At 47.4% G+C, this 17,452-nt stretch overlaps 1 protein-coding gene across 1 annotated transcript in view; it reads right to left on the bottom strand.

Moving 5' to 3' along the window:
• The window catches only part of LOC139578918 (SH3 and cysteine-rich domain-containing protein 2-like), a 63,628-nt gene that overhangs the window by 33,712 nt on the left and 12,464 nt on the right, over positions 1-17,452 (bottom strand). The window contains exon 2 of the mRNA XM_071407052.1: positions 2,680-3,037. Within this exon, the coding sequence (XP_071263153.1) occupies positions 2,680-3,037 (358 nt within the window). The remainder of the gene's footprint in view (positions 1-2,679; positions 3,038-17,452) is intronic.

Consider the following 17,452-nt stretch of genomic DNA (forward strand, 5'->3'; position numbering starts at 1 on the left):
GACTGATAAGAGACAGAGAGAGAGGAGAGACAGAGAGAGGAGAGACAGAGAGAGAGAGAGAGGAGAGACTGATAAGAGACAGAGAGAGAGGAGAGACAGAGAGAGGAGAGACTGGGAGAGGAGAGACAGAGAGAGGAGACTGGGAGAGGAGAGACAGAGAGAGAGGAGACACAGAGAGAGGAGAGACTGGGAGAGGAGAGACTGGGAGAGAGAGAGGAGAGACAGAGAGAGGAGAGACTGGGAGAGAGAGAGGAGACACAGAGAGAGGAGAGACTGGGAGAGGAGAGACTGGGAGAGAGAGAGGAGACACAGAGAGAGGAGAGACTGATAAGAGACAGAGGGAGGGGAGAGACAGAGAGAGAGAGAGAGAGATAGGAGAGACTGATAAGAGACAGAGAGAGAGGAGAGACAGAGAGAGGAGAGACTGGGAGAGGAGAGACTGGGAGAGGAGAGACAGAGAGAGGAGACTGGGAGAGGAGAGACAGAGTGAGGAGAGACTGAGAGAGGAGACTGGGAGAGGAGAGACAGAGAGAGGAGAGACTGGGAGAGGAGAGACTGGGAGAGGAGAGACAGAGAGAGGAGAGACTGGGAGAGGAGAGACAGAGAGAGGAGAGACAGAGACAGAGAGAGGAGAGACTGGAAGAGAGGAGAGACAAAGAGAGGAGAGACTGGGAGAGAGGAGAGACAGAGAGTGGAGAGCCTGGGAGAGAGAGAGGAGAGACTGGGAGAGAGAGAGGACAGACTGGGAGAGAGAGAGGAGAGACTGGAAGAGAGAGGAGAGACCGAGAGAGGAGAGACTGGGAGAAAAGAGACTGGGAGAGACAGAGGAGAGACAGAGAGGAGAGACTGATAAGAAACTGAGAGAGGAGAGACAGAGAGAGGAGAGACTGGGAGAGGAGATACTGGGAGAGAGAGGGGACAGACTGGGAGAGAGAGGAGAGACAGAGAGAGGTGAGACTGGGAGAGAGAGGACAGACTGGGAGAGAGGAGAGACTGGAAGAGAGAGAGGACAGACAGACAGAGAGGAGAGACAGATAGAGGAGAGACAGAGAGAGGAGAGACTGGGAGATGAGAGACTGGGAGAGAGAGGGGACAGACTGGGAGAGAGAGGAGAGACAGAGAGAGGAGAGACTGGGAGAGAGAGAGGACAGACTGGGAGAGAGGAGAGACTGGAAGAGAGAGAGGACAGACAGAGAGAGAGGAGAGACAGATAGAGGAGAGACAGAGAGAGGAGAGACTGGGAGAGGAGAGACAGAGAGAGGTGAGACTGGGAGAGGAGAGACAGGAAAGACAGAGATAGGAGAGACTGGAAGAGAGAGAGAGAACAGACTGGGAGAGAGAGATGAGAGACTGGAAGAGAGAAGAGACAGAGATAGGAGAGACTGGAAGAGAGAGAGGACAGACTGGGAGAGAGAGAGGAGAGACTGGAAGAGAGAGGACAGACAGAGATAGGAGAGACTGGGAGAGAGAGGACAGACTAGAAGAGAGAGGACAGACTGGAAGAGAGAGGAGAGACAGAGATAGGAGAGACTGGGAGAAAGAGGACAGACTGGAAGAGAGAAGACAGACTGGAAGAGAGAGGACAGACAGAGATAGGACAGACTGGGAGAGAGAGGACAGACTGGGAGAGAGAGGAGAGACTGGAAGAGAGAGGAGAGACTGGGAGAGAGAGAGGACAGACTGGGAGAGAGAGAGGACAGACTGGGAGAGAGAGGAGAGACTGGAAGAGAAAGAGGAGAGACTGGGAGAAAGAGAGGACAGAGAGATTAGGAGTGAAAGAGACTGGGAGAGAGAGGAGAGACACTGGGAGAGAGAGGGGAGACTGGGAGAGAGAGAGGAGAGACTGGAAGAGAAAGAGGAGAGACTGGGAGAGACTGGGAGAGAGAGGAGAAACTGGGAGAGAGAGGAGAGAGACAGGAGAGACAGAGAGACTGGGAGAGAGAGGAGAGAGAGGAGAGACTGGGAGAGAGAGGAGAGACTGGGAGAGAGAGAGAAGAGACTGGGAGCAATGAGGCTACAGGACAGCAGGATCAGCTGGTGCGTTGAAGAAAAAATTATGACTTAAGCAAACACAAGCAAAAACAAAGAGGAATAAAATAGCTTCTGCAATCAATCATGGTGACAGGAAGTAGATTTAGCAAAGAGGAAAAGAGTATGAAAATGTTAAGGGACCTCTACACACGCAGCAGCATATCAAATCAAGGGCACGTGAACACGCTTAACTAGACTTGCCCTCAGCTTCTCAATCCAATCATACTGTATGCTTTATGTCCGAAAACCAAGAACACACACACGAGCAGAGTGTAATACCATTTCTGTGGTACCTCTGCTATTCTCCTGCATACATTCCAATTATAATCCACCGATTGTTTGCTTCACTGTTATCAATATTACATTGTTATTGCTATTGAATAGGAATGAAATTATGTGAGTAATTTCAACTAATTATTCCAGTCATTGGGTACCTAGTCAGGTGCTGCCTTTGAAATCTGTTCACTTAATAGTCAAGTGGATTCTAGTATAATGGATAGTGGCAGTGACCTAATAAAGTAATAACACTGACCAGCTAGAAATACAAGATCAAGTAACCAGGATAAATGGCTGAATGAAGCAAATAATCCTACATAGACACTGAGGCCTAGTGTGTCGAGAGGCCTGGGAGTAAAGTTGGCACCTTACCCACGATCAGGTGCTTGCAGAGCTGGCAGTGGGTGGGCTTGCGGAAAACGTGCTCCTGGAAGCAGTGGTTCACCTGCGTCAGTGGACGGGTTGGGGGTGGGGCCTTGGAAGACAGCGAGGGGGAGGGGCTTAGAGACGGGGAGTGGGAGCAGAGGGAGGGGTTGGGGCTGAGTGACGGAGAGAGGGAGGGTGAGCATTCACTGGCGAGGGGAGAGCCAGGGGGCGGGGAGGGGGGCGGCGGGTCGGTGATGAAGTCTGGGGGGAGACGAGCGTCACTGCAGGACCTCTGGAAGAAGTTCTCTACACTCTTACTGCGCATCAGGGTCTTAAAGGAGAGGGAGCGCTTCAGACGCTGGAGCTGCAGGGAGGGAGAGAGGAGAGAGGGGAGCATGAGGGGAACATTCACAACAGATATCAACACGTCAGGGATTTAACAGGCACAATAACATGTGTACGTACCAGTTGTTCCCCCGAGAGGATGAACAAGCAATTTTCATTTCCTTAGAACATGTAGTTCCATAAACAAGTGATGTTGACTCGCCATTTCATGAAAAACCAACAGCACAAAAGGACATTAGCACTCACATTGATAATAATAATCTGTGAAATGCCATTTAGTTGGGTTTCATGTAAGGTTGCTAGCCCGTAACCCACTGGGCACAGACGTTCCCTGGTTCAGTGGGAGACTGATGAAAAGGACCGTTCCAGTTTACCCAGCAGCCTTATCACCAGCTTTCAGCAGCCAATCTCCTGGCTCCTTATCTGATTCAGTACCTTTACAGGGCCTATTGATGATGTATTCACACCAGCCTACCTCTGGCCCATTGTCAGTGTGAGTGCGGGTGCTGGGCTTAAATGGTAAACAGACACACTTATCACACACACCTATACATGCAATGCACATATACACACACATACTTTCACACATACTGGGGCCAAGCTTCCTGCCATCCAGGACCTCTATACCAGGCGGTGTCAGAGGAAGGCCCTAAAATTGTCAAAGACTCCAGCCACCCTAGTCATAGACTGTTCTCTCTGCTACCGCACGGCAAGCGGTACCGGAGCGCCAAGTCTAGGTCCAAGAGGCTTCTAAACAGCTTCTACCCTCGAGGCATAAGACTCCTGAACATCTAATAAAATCTTTTACACTGCTGCTACTCTCTGTTATTATCTATGCATAGTCACTTTAATAACTCTCCATACATGTACATATTACCTCATTTACCTCGACTAACCGGTGCCCCCGCACATTGACTCTGTACCGGTACCCTCTGTATATAGCCTCGCTATTGTTATTTCACTGCTGCTCTTTAATTAATTGTTACTTTTATTTCTTTTTTTAAGGTATTTTTCTTAAAACTGCATTGCTGGTTAAGGGCTTGTAAGTCAGCATTTCACTGTAAGGCGCATGTGACAAATAACATTTGATTTGACATACACACACACACACACACACACATAGGATTATTCACACAGCATCCTTACCCCACGTATTGTACATGACGTGACTATCATTCATTCCTTATCACCTCTACTGACCGAGCTGTTCCTGCATGACTGATAAACGAACACATGTCAAAGCCATCACTCCTGTATCCTGTCTCTCTGTCTCTCCAACTTGCATTGATTACCTAAATAAATACATGTCGCTCAACTGACTGATGATCTCCCCAGGCGCAGGTTGACGTTTATTGTTATGAATCTTGCACTGGAGGCAGAACTGAAAAATGTATTCTAGCCGGGCCAGCTGCAAAGTCAAAATGGTCTATTATCGTAAAAATGTATGGAAAACAAAAATGTGTTTTTTAAACTTTTAATTTAAGGTTAGGGTAAGGCATTAAGATTAGCAGTGTGGTGACTTTGACCGTGCTAGCTAGTGACCACTGCAGAGCTGCCTCCAGGGCAAGATTTACAACAATTAAATGCCAACCTGCTCCTCAGGCCAGAGATATTGATGATCATACATCATGTGGAGTTAGGTGTTATGGATGGTGCTGTGAGGAAGTGTCTGTCACAGATACACCACAGGAGGAAGAGGAGCTAGCTGAGAGAGGAGGGCGTTGTCCTCTCCTTTGTCTGAATCTAAAAGAACGGACCAGGGTAGGCAGACCACCCCATTGATCCACCACAGACACAGCTCCCTGCACTGTGCGTGCGAATGCACATACGCACACACACAAACACCGGCACACACAGACTCTCTCTCTCTCTCTGCCCGTCAGTCTGCTGCTAGTGGAGGCTTACGCCTCTGTTTCTCAGGGAATAGGAGATGAAAACAGTTTGTCCAAGAGAGCGTGTGAGTCAGAAAGACAGACAGCTACCCAGTGTCCCTGTGTACTCGTTAATGAGCATAGAAGTGTGTGTGCGTGCAGTGGTTTGTGTCGAGTGTGTCTTTCTCCCCGTGTCAAATCATTTGATTACAGCCGCTCATCTGAGTCGATGACGATTGGGAATTGAAGTGGAGAGGCGGTTTGGTTTGACACACCTGTCAGCGCAGCGCTCCCTACGTAGCTACCAGAAGGTGCGGTGCAGTGCGTCATGCGTTTGTCCAGAGCATGTTAAGTCAGAGGAAAGAAGCGTTGGCGTCATAGTAACAGAATCTAGATTCTATTTCTATGGTCGGTCGTAGCCTGCCGCCCGCGCCGTGCGCTAGAACACGTCTCAATTAGAGCGTATCTAATCAAGCCTCTGTGCTGTTCTTCCCAAATAGCACTCTATTCCCTTTCTAGCGCATATGGGGCCGTGGTCAAAAGCAGTTCACTATTAGATAGAATAGGGTGCCATTTGGGACTCAGCCAGAGAGAAACCCTCGTTAAACTCTAGTTTAGTTGAGACGGCCGCAGCTTATTATCTGAAGTAACGCCAACATTAACATACAGTACTGCCAGTTCGCTTCATACATAGTAATCCACAAGGCTCCAGTTCATAATGACTGTTTGCTGTCATTTACATGTGTATTAAGTCCTTTGCATACAATACCTTATGTGACCCAGCTACTGTACAAATCCAACCCTGGCATACATAGGTGTGACCTAGTCCCTGAACTGCTTTATTCAATGCCTTTCCTTTGCAATTTCATGACAATAATCCCAGAAAGTCGAGGGATCGTTTTTGCACCAGCCTCTCCACGTCCTGTGTAGTCACGTGGGTCGTGCGTCAGCCAGGCTAAGAGAAGGACTGCCTCAGAGGAAAAGCTTTCACTATCTCTCTGTCTTTTCATTTCTCTCTCTTTCTCTCTCTCGCCGTCTCTCCCATCCCTCCCTGTCCATTTTTCTCTCTTTCTCTCTCCCATCCCTCCCTGTCCATTTTTCTCTCTTTCTCTCTCTCATCCCTCCCTGTCCATTTCTCTCTCTTTCTCTCTCTCACCGTCTCTCCCATCCCTCCCTGTCCATTTTCTCTCTTTCTCTCTCCCATCCCTCCCTGTCCATTTTCTCTCTTTCTCTCTCCCATCCCTCCCTGTCCATTTCTCTCTCTTTCTCTCTCCCATGCCTCCCTGTCCATTTCTCTCTCTGTTTCACCCCTCTCGCTCTGCCATATATCATGGGCATCCAACCCCCACCTCAAGAAGAATCCCTCTCTCTAGTGTCTGTTTGTCTAACTGTTCAACTCCCAGGTCAAAGCTGTGCTGAGCAACAAACGCTCAGCAGCCCTGGGAGAGATAAAGGGTTGTTTATGGACAGCTCTCAAAATGAAAAACAAGGGAACAAACAAACAGAACCCTATCACACACACACACACACACACACACACACACACACACACACACACACACACACACACACACACACACACACACACACACACACACACACACACACACACACACACACACACACACACACACACACACACACACACACACACACACATCCCTTGGGTTGTGCTCTGTCTGGAGATGCAAGAGAAACGATTGGCAGACGATACAGTATAAATAACCTGCTGGGAAACTTCCCTAAGACTAAATGAATAATGTCGGAAGAGACACGCATGCACACTGCACATACACACACACACACACACACACACACACACACACACACACACACACACACACACACACACACACACACACACACACACACACACACACACACACACACACACACACACACTGCACACACACACACACACACACACAAAACACACATTTTCTCTTCCTTCTTGTTGCTGTTCACTTGTTAATCAGATGCAAGCAGCACAGGGGGAGGGGGCATTGGGGAATGTTGTGCTGTCTGTCTGTTAGAACATTATTCCAGTGAAGCAAAGGTCTCTGTGAGAAGTTTAATCCAAAGCTGCAGTGACTTATGCTTTGTGGTCTTTGAGTTGTTGTTGAATTTATCCCCCTCAAACATTTCTCCTCTCCTCAGAACCAGCCCTTCCTTACCTCTCTGACTCATTGGTGTGTTACGTAAAGATATGACACTCCCTCACTCATCCCCATTGCCCCGGCTGGCACATAGGGCAAAGAAGATGTGACACACGAAGGTAAAGATATGACACTCACTCACTCATCCCCATTGCCCCGGCTGGCACATAGGGCAAAGAAGATGTGACACACGAAGGTAAAGATATGACACTCACTCACTCATCCCCATTGCCCCGGCTGGCACATAGGGCAAAGAAGATGTGACACACGAAGGTAAAGATATGACACTCACTCACTCATCCCCATTGCCCCGGCTGGCACATAGGGCAAAGAAGATGTGACACACGAAGGTAAAGATATGACACTCACTCACTCATCCCCATTGCCCCGGCTGGCACATAGGGCAAAGAAGATGTGACACACGAAGGTAAAGATATGACACAGCTCATTTCTACTCCAGTATTGGTTTTCTGTGTACCCAGTTATCTATTTTAACTTGTTTTAACTGTCTGGTATTAGTTGGTGAGGAAGTATTGTATCGGAAGGCAAATTTCAGCGCAAGCAAACAATCAAGTATAATCTTATTTTACCATCACCCAGCAATCCCCTCCCCTCCCCTCCCTGACCGGACCAGATTATTGTTCAGACTGCAGCAGGTTGACTGCAGCAGGTTGACTGCAGCAGGTTGACTAGCTGGCCCCGGGGACACACAGGTGTCTTCATATTCTTCACTCCTCCCACCACTCTCTGTAGACATCCTCTGAGCCAATATCTCCACTACTGCCTCCACTCTGGGTTACTTCCATAGCTATTGGTTTAGAGTGCACACATTATGTCAATTCAATACAATATAAGTGCTACACTAGGTGATCCTTCTGTTGCAGTGATCCTGCTAGAAGCATCACCAGCAGAGGCGCTCCATCCCTCACCACTAGATCAGGTCAGGACACTGGTAGAGTTAGATAGATTAGATGGAGTGATAGGTAGGTAGGTAGGAACAGTAAGGTATGTAGGTAGGTAGGTAGGTAGGTACTGGTAGGCAGGTAGAAGGTAGGTAGGGAGGTAGTAAGGTATGTACTGTAGGTAGGTAGGTACTGGTAGGCAGGTAGAAGGTAGGTAGGGAGATAGTAAGGTAGGTATATAGGTAGGTAGGTACTGGTAGGCAGGTAGAAGGTAGGTAGGGAGGTAGTAAGGTATGTACTGTAGGTAGGTAGGTAGGTAGGTAGGTAGGTAGGTAGGTAGGTAGGTAGGTAGGAACAGTAAGGTATGTACTGTAGGTAGGTAGGAACAGTAAGGTATGTACTGTAGGTAGGTAGGTAGGTAGGAACAGTAAGGTATGTACTGTAGGTAGGTAGGTAGGAACAGTAAGGTATGTACTGTAGGTAGGTAGGTAGGAACAGTAAGGTATGTACTGTAGGTAGGTAGGTAGGAACAGTAAGGTATGTACTGTAGGTAGGTAGGTAGGAACAGTAAGGTGTGTACTGTAGGTAGGTAGGTAGGAACAGTAAGGTATGTACTGTAGGTAGGTAGGTAGGAACAGTAAGGTATGTACTGTAGGTAGGTAGGTAGGTAGGACCAGTAAGGTATGTACTGTAGGTATGTAGGAACAGTAAGGTATGTACTGTAGGTATGTAGGAACAGTAAGGTATGTACTGTAGGTAGGTAGGTAGGTAGGAACAGTAAGGTATGTACTGTAGGTAGGTAGGTAGGAACAGTAAGGTATGTACTGTAGGTATGTAGGAACAGTAAGGTATGTACTGTAGGTAGGTAGGTAGGAACAGTAAGGTATGTACTGTAGGTAGGTAGGTAGGAACAGTAAGGTATGTACTGTAGGTATGTAGGAACAGTAAAGTATGTACTGTAGGTATGTAGGAACAGTAAGGTATGTACTGTAGGTAGGTAGGTAGGAACAGTAAGGTATGTACTGTAGGTAGGTAGGTAGGAACAGTAAGGTATGTACTGTAGGTAGGTAGGTAGGTAGGAACAGTAAGGTGTGTACTGTAGGTAGGTAGGTAGGAACAGTAAGGTATGTACTGTAGGTATGTAGGAACAGTAAGGTATGTACTGTAGGTAGGTAGGTAGGTAGGAACAGTAAGGTATGTACTGTAGGTAGGTAGGTAGAAACAGTAAGGTGTGTACTGTAGGTAGGTAGGTAGGAACAGTAAGGTATGTACTGTAGGTAGGTAGGTAGGTAGGTAGGAACAGTAAGGTATGTACTGTAGGTAGGTAGGTAGGTAGGTAGGAACAGTAAGGTATGTACTGTAGGTAGGTAGGTAGGAACAGTAAGGTATGTACTGTAGGTAGGTAGGTAGGTAGGTAGGAACAGTAAGGTATGTACTGTAGGTAGGTAGGTAGGAACAGTAAGGTATGTACTGTAGGTAGGTAGGTAGGAACAGTAAGGTGTGTACTGTAGGTAGGTAGGTAGGAACAGTAAGGTATGTACTGTAGGTAGGTAGGTAGGTAGGTAGGTAGGTAGGTAGGTAGGTAGGTAGGTAGGTAGGAACAGTAATGTATGTACTGTAGGTAGGTAGGAACAGTAAGGTGTGTACTGTAGGTAGGTAGGTAGGTAGGTAGGTAGGTAGGTAGGAACAGTAAGGTGTGTACTGTAGGTAGGTAGGTAGGAACAGTAAGGTGTGTACTGTAGGTAGGTAGGTAGGAACAGTAAGGTGTGTACTGTAGGTAGGTAGGTAGGAACAGTAAGGCATGTACTGTAGGTAGGTAGGTAGGAACAGTAAGGTATGTACTGTAGGTAGGTAGGTAGGTAGGAACAGTAAGGTATGTACTGTAGGTAGGTAGGTAGGTAGGTAGGAAAAGTAAGGTATGTACTGTAGGTATGTAGGAACAGTAAGGTATGTACTGTAGGTAGGTAGGTAGGTAGGAACAGTAAGGTATGTACTGTAGGTAGGTAGGTAGGTAGGAACAGTAAGGTATGTACTGTAGGTATGTAGGAACAGTAAGGTATGTACTGTAGGTAGGTAGGTAGGTAGGTAGGTAGGTAGGTAGGTAGGTAGGTAGGAACAGTAAGGTATGTACTGTAGGTAGGTAGGTAGGAACAGTAAGGTATGTACTGTAGGTAGGTAGGTAGGAACAGTAAGGTATGTACTGTAGGTAGGTAGGAACAGTAAGGTATGTACTGTAGGTAGGTAGGTAGGTAGGAACAGTAAGGTGTGTACTGTAGGTAGGTAGGTAGGTAGGAACAGTAAGGTATGTACTGTAGGTAGGTAGGTAGGAACAGTAAGGTGTGTACTGTAGGTAGGTAGGTAGGAACAGTAAGGTATGTACTGTAGGTAGGTAGGTAGGAACAGTAAGGTATGTACTGTAGGTAGGTAGGTAGGAACAGTAAGGTATGTACTGTAGGTAGGTAGGTAGGAACAGTAAGGTGTGTACTGTAGGTAGGTAGGTAGGAACAGTAAGGTATGTACTGTAGGTAGGTAGGTAGGAACAGTAAGGTGTGTACTGTAGGAAGGTAGGTAGGAACAGTAAGGTGTGTACTGTAGGTAGGTAGGTAGGAACAGTAAGGTGTGTACTGTAGGTAGGTAGGTAGGAACAGTAAGGTGTGTACTGTAGGTAGGTAGGTAGGAACAGTAAGGTATGTACTGTAGGTAGGTAGGTAGGAACAGTAAGGTGTGTACTGTAGGTAGGTAGGTAGGAACAGTAAGGTATGTACTGTAGGAAGGTAGGTAGGAACAGTAAGGTATGTACTGTAGGTAGGTAGGTAGGAACAGTAAGGTATGTACTGTAGGTAGGTAGGTAGGTAGGAACAGTAAGGTGTGTACTGTAGGTAGGTAGGTAGGTAGGAACAGTAAGGTATGTACTGTAGGTAGGTAGGTAGGAACAGTAAGGTGTGTACTGTAGGTAGGTAGGTAGGTAGGAACAGTAAGGTGTGTACTGTAGGTAGGTAGGTAGGTAGGAACAGTAAGGTGTGTACTGTAGGTAGGTAGGTAGGAACAGTAAGGTGTGTACTGTAGGTAGGTAGGTAGGAACAGTAAGGTGTGTACTGTAGGAAGGTAGGTAGGTAGGAACAGTAAGGTGTGTACTGTAGGAAGGTAGGTAGGAACAGTAAGGTGTGTACTGTAGGAAGGTAGGTAGGAACAGTAAGGTATGTACTGTAGGAAGGTAGGTAGGTAGGAACAGTAAGGTGTGTACTGTAGGTAGGTAGGTAGGAACAGTAAGGTATGTACTGTAGGAAGGTAGGTAGGAACAGTAAGGTGTGTACTGTAGGTAGGTAGGTAGGAACAGTAAGGTATGTACTGTAGGAAGGTAGGTAGGAACAGTAAGGTATGTACTGTAGGTAGGTAGGTAGGAACAGTAAGGTATGTACTGTAGGTAGGTAGGTAGGAACAGTAAGGTGTGTACTGTAGGTAGGTAGGTAGGAACAGTAAGGTGTGTACTGTAGGAAGGTAGGTAGGAACAGTAAGGTATGTACTGTAGGTAGGTAGGTAGGAACAGTAAGGTATGTACTGTAGGTAGGTAGGTAGGAACAGTAAGGTGTGTACTGTAGGTAGGTAGGTCGGTTGATCAATTCCACACCAATGTGGAATCACCTACTTTTAATACACCTTGCATCCTTCATTTACTGAAGTGTTTCCATTATTTTGGCAGTTACCTGTAGATGATAGATAGATAGATAGATAGATAAGATAGATATATAGATAATATAGATTAGATAGATAGATAGGATAGATAGATAGATAATATAGATGATAGATAATATAGATAAGATAGATAGATAGATATATAGATAGATAGATAGATGATAGATAGATAGATAGATAGTTGATAGATAAGCTAGATAAGCTAGATAGATAAGATAGATAAGATAGATACATAAGCTAGATAAGATAGTTAGATAAGATAGATAAGATAGATACATAAGATAGTTAGATAAGATAGATAAGATAGATACATAACCTAAATAAGATAAGATAGATAAGATAGATAAGATAGATACATAAGATAGATAAGATAGTTAGATAAGATAGATAAGATATATACATAAGATAGTTAGATAAGATAGATACATAAGATAGATAAGATAGATACATAAGATAGATAAGATAGATACATAAGATAGATAAGATAGTTAGATAAGATAGATACATAAGATAGTTAGATAAGATAGATAAGATAGATACATAAGCTAGATAAGATAATATAGATAAGATAGATACATAAGATAGATAAGATAGTTAGATAAGATAGATAAGATATATACATAAGATAGTTAGATAAGATAGATAAGTTAGATACATAAGATAGATAAGATAAGATAGATAAGATAGATACATAAGATAGATAAGATAGATACATAAGATAGATAAGATAGATAAGAAAGTTAGATAAGATAGATAAGATAGATACATAAGATAGATAAGATAGTTAGATAAGATAGATAAGATAGATACATAAGATAGATAAGATAGTTAGATAAGATAGATAGATAGATAAGATAGATAAGATAGATAAGATAGTTAGATAAGATAGATAAGATAGATACATTAGATAGATAAGATAGATATATAAGATAGATAGATGATAGGAGTATTATTTACTGCTAGGTTCAGTCAGTGTTATATTGAGTACTCTACTCTATCCTGCCAGAGGGAATTGGAGAGAAAATGTAAACAGAGGACTCATTTAAAATGCGGAAAAGAGACCTAACATTATTCTAATGAAGATACACATATCTGCAGTCTGTGTGGATGTAAGAAGTGCTGGGGATGCAGATGCTGTGTTGGTGATGCTGCTGATCTAGATGTAGATAGAAACAAGAGGTGGCCAGAGAGGGAGAGAGGGAGAGAGGGAGAGAGGGAGAGAGGAAGAGAGGGAGAGGGGGAGAGGGGGAGAGAGGAAGAGAGGGAGAGAGGAAGAGAGGGAGAGAGGAAGAGGGGGAGAGAGGGAGAGAGGAAGAGAGGGAGAGAGGGAGGAAGAGAGGGAGAGAGGAAGAGAGGGAGAGAGGAAGAGGGGGAGAGAGGGAGAGAGGAAGAGAGGGAGAGAGGAAGAGAGGAAGAGGGGGAGAGAGGGAGAGAGGGAGGAAGAGAGGGAGAGAGGAAGAAAGGGAGAGAGGGAGAGAGGAAGAAAGGGAGAGAGGGAGAGAGGAAGAGAGGAAGAGCGGAAGAGAGGAAGAGAGGAAGAGAGGAAGAGAGGGAGAGGGGGAGAGAGGGAGAGAGGAAGAGAGGGAGAGGGGGAGAGAGGAAGAGAGGGAGAGAAGAAGAGAGGGAGAGAGGAAGAGAGGGAGAGAGGGAGAGAGGAAGAGGGGGAGAGAGGGAGAGAGGAAGAGAGAGAGAGAGGAAGAGAGGAAGAGGGGGGGAGAGGGAGAGAGGAAGAGAGGGAGAGAGTGAGGAAGAGAGGGAGAGAGGAAGAAAGGGAGAGAGGGAGAGAGGGAGAGAGGAAGAGAGGAAGAGAGGGAGAGCGGAAGAGAGGAAGAGAGGGAGAGGGGGAGAGAGGGAGCGGGGGAGAGAGGGAGAGAGGAAGAGAGGAAGAGGGGGAGAGAGGGAGAGAAGAAGAGAGAGAGAGAAGAAGAGAGGGAGAGAGGGAGAGAGGAAGAGAGGGAGAGGGGGAGAGAGGGAGAGAGGAAGAGAGGGAGAGAGGAAGAGGGGGAGAGAGGGAGAGATGGAGAGAGGAAGAGTGGGAGAGAGGGAGAGAGGGAGAGAGGAAGAGAGGGAGAGAGGAAGAGAGGGAGAGAGGGAGAGAAGAAGAGAGGGAGAGAAGAAGAGAGGGAGAGAGGAAGAGAGGGAGAGGGGGAGAGAGGGAGAGAAGAAGAGAGGGAGAGAGGGAGAGAGGAAGAGGGGGAGAGAGGGAGAGAGGAAGAGAGGAAGAGGGGGAGAGAGGGAGAGAGGAAGAGAGGGAGAGAGGAAGAGAGGGAGAGAGGGAGAGAGGAAGAAAGGGAGAGAGGAAGAGAGGGAGAGAGGGAGAGAGGGAGAGAGGAAGAGGGGGAGAGAGGGAGAGAGGAAGAGAGGGAGAGAGGAAGAGAGGAAGAGGGGGGGAGAGGGAGAGAGGGAGAGAGTGAGGAAGAGAGGGAGAGAGGAAGAAAGGGAGAGAGGGAGAGAGGAAGAAAGGGAGAGAGGGAGAGCGGAAGAGAGGAAGAGAGGGAGAGGGGGAGAGAGGGAGAGGGGGAGAGAGGGAGAGAGGAAGAGGGGGAGAGGGGGAGAGAGGGAGAGAAGAAGAGAGGGAGAGAGGAAGAGAGGGAGAGAGGAAGAGAGGGAGAGGGGGAGAGAGGGAGAGAGGGAGAGGGGGAGAGAGGGAGAGAGGAAGAGGGGGAGAGAGGGAGAGAAGAAGAGAGGGAGAGAGGGAGAGAGGAAGAGGGGGAGAGAGGGAGAGAGGAAGAGAGGGAGAGAGGAAGAGAGGGAGAGAGGAAGAAAGGGAGAGAGGGAGAGAGGGAGAGAGGAAGAAAGGGAGAGAGGAAGAGAGGGAGAGAGGGAGAGAGGGAGAGCGGAAGAGAGGGAGAGAGGGAGAGGGGGAGAGAGGGAGAGAGGGAGAGAGGAAGAGAGGGAGAGAGGGAGAGAGGGAGAGGGGGAGAGAGGGAGAGAAGAAGAGAGGGAGAGAGGGAGAGAAGAAGAGAGGGAGAGAGGGAGAGAGGGAGAGAGGAATAGAGGGAGAGAGGAAGAGAGGAAGAGGAATACTGGGGAAAAACACAAATTATCACGCTATGCAACAGTGTTTCTAAGGTCCAATTAAATGCAAGGGAATCCTATTGTGAGAGGATTCAAGTAGCCAATCAGGTATTAAGGGTCATATAAATACTTTTGTTCTTTATTATATATGCAAGAAAAACAGAAGAGATATGAAACTGTTGAATGTCTGTAGATTTCACTGCTAGACTAAAGCTGCTCATTATGCATGGCAACGGCAGAGTCCCACTTTGAATGAGAGATGCACGAGCAGTCGCTCTCTAGCTCTCTCTGCACGCACACACACACTCATATACACACACACACACACACACACACACACACACACACACACACACACACACACACACACACACACACACACACACACACACACACACACACACACACACACACACACACACACACACATGAACCCAAATGATCAAACAATGGACACACACAGAGCACACTCACAAACACGTTTTCTCCCTCTCTCGTCTCTCTCTGTGTATTTATTCCAGACGAACTGTGCTAGGCTGTGTGAAACCAAGCTCCATATAAAAGGATAGCTGCTCTACCTGGCTGTTCCATCCCCGTCCCCCTCCTCTCTTCACCCCCTCACATCAGCAGTACCCGCTCCTCTCCTCCCCTCCTCACCATTACCTTCACCCTGACAGCTCATCACCCGCCCATTGTACTCTCCCAGTCACTGTCCACACGCTAGACCCCGTGACACAGCCTGTCAATCACAGAGTGGGAGGGAGACAGAGAGAAGGGAGAGACAGAGAGAGAGAAGGGGGAGAGACAGAGAGAGAGAGAAGGGGGAGAGACAGAGAGAAAGAGAAGGGGTAGAGACAGAGAGAAGGGGGAGAGACAGGGACAGAGAGAAGGGGGAGAGACAGAAAGAGAGAGAAGGGGGAGAGACAGAGAGAGAGAGAAGGGGTAGAGACAGAGAGAGAGAAGGGGGAGAGACAGAGAGAGAGTGAAGGGGGAGAGACAGAGAGAGAGAGTGAAGGGGGAGAGACAGAGAGAGAGAGAGAAGGGGGAGAGATGGAGAGAGAGTGAAGGGGGAGAGATAGAGAGAGAGAGAAGGGGGAGAGACGGAGAGAGAGTGAAGGGGGAGAGACAGAGAGAGAGAGAGAAGGGGGAGAGACAGAGAGAGAGAGAGAAGGGGGAGAGACGGAGAGAGAGTGAAGGGGGAGAGACAGAGAGAGAGAGAAGGGGGAGAGATAGAGAGAGAGAGAGAAGGGGGAGAGACAGAGAGCGAGAGTGAAGGGGGAGAGATAGAGAGAGAGAGAAGGGGGAGAGACGGAGAGACCCAATTGCCAAAGCACATGCTACCTGCGGCATATCTGGAGCTTTTCCAGTGAACACATAATCACATGGAATATGGATGGTTCCTTATCTTTGCACTACTCCCTCCCTGCAGTGCGCCACAGTCCTAATCAGTGCATCCCTGTCAGTGGCAGGCAAGGCGTCGCATTAATAAACATCCAAGCAGTGAAGGTGTTACACCAACCACCGCAGTGGTTTTCTAATGAGAAAAGAATGGTGGTAAGTCAATCAATCAATCAAATGTATTTATAAAGCCCTTTTAACATCAGCAGATGTCACAAAGTGCTATACAAAAACCCAGCCTAAAAACCACAAACAGCAAGCAATGCAGATGTAGAAGCACGGTGACTAGGAAAAACTCCCTAGAAAAGGCAGGAACCTAGGAAGAAACCTAGAGAGGAACCAGGCTCTGAGGGGTGGCCAGTCCTCTAATGGCTGTGCTAGGTAGAGAGGAACCAGGCTCTGAGGGGTGGCCAGTCCTCTAATGGCTGTGCTAGGTAGAGAGGAACCAGGCTCCGAGGGGTGGCCAGTCCTCTAATGGCTGTGCTAGGTAGAGAGGAACCAGGCTCCGAGGGGTGGCCAGTCCTCTAATGGCTGTGCTAGGTAGAGAGGAACCAGGCTCTGAGGGGTGGCCAGTCCTCTAATGGCTGTGCTAGGTAGAGAGGAACCAGGCTCTGAGGGGTGGCCAGTCCTCTAATGGCTGTGCTAGGTGGAGACTAGAAGAGTGCATGTCCATTAAGGCCAGATTGTTCTTCAAGATGTTGATAGGAATGACAGTCTGCAGCTACTAGAAGGGTGCTATTTTCCTGGCTGCTGTCCACTACCCCAGAATCTCATCTGCTCCTCGACACACACAGACAGACGCGCACACACACAAACACACATGCACACACACCTCAGCCCGTCTGGACAAGGCACGCCACTGTGAGCCAGCCCAGAGGCGACACTCGAGAGTCCTCCTCTCCTTCTCCCTCTTTGGCTCTCTGCCTTTCTCTCAATTTCTGACATCCTTCATCTAAGTTGGGACTAGTGGGAACACGCTGCAGGCAGCTTCGGGGAGCGTCTGTTATCTGATGGGAGTCATTCTTCTCCATCTCCCTCTCGTCAGAATGGCCTTGTGCTTGTGTGATATCTGGTCACGTCAAATAACTCAGGAGGCCTTGTTTTTTGGAGTGGCTCTGATTGTGTGTGTGAAAGAGAAACAGATGGATAGAAAGATAACAGGGAGATCCTGTCTATAGGGTCCATACACCTCCCTCTGATCCAATTAATTGGAGAGAATGGTTTTGACATGTACCACAGTGCTCAACTAATGGATTCTTAATAGACTACAACTGACAACGTGTCTTTGGGCACAAGGCTATTGAATTTCAAGCATTTCATGGGAGCTCCATAGGCAATTAACCTACTATTTTAACACTGCAGGAGCCTCAATCAGAACCGTGGGGTTTAAGGTGAA

The sequence above is a fragment of the Salvelinus alpinus genome, chromosome 1 (assembly GCF_045679555.1).
Source record: "Salvelinus alpinus chromosome 1, SLU_Salpinus.1, whole genome shotgun sequence".
Classification (NCBI taxonomy): Eukaryota; Metazoa; Chordata; class Actinopteri; order Salmoniformes; family Salmonidae; genus Salvelinus; species Salvelinus alpinus.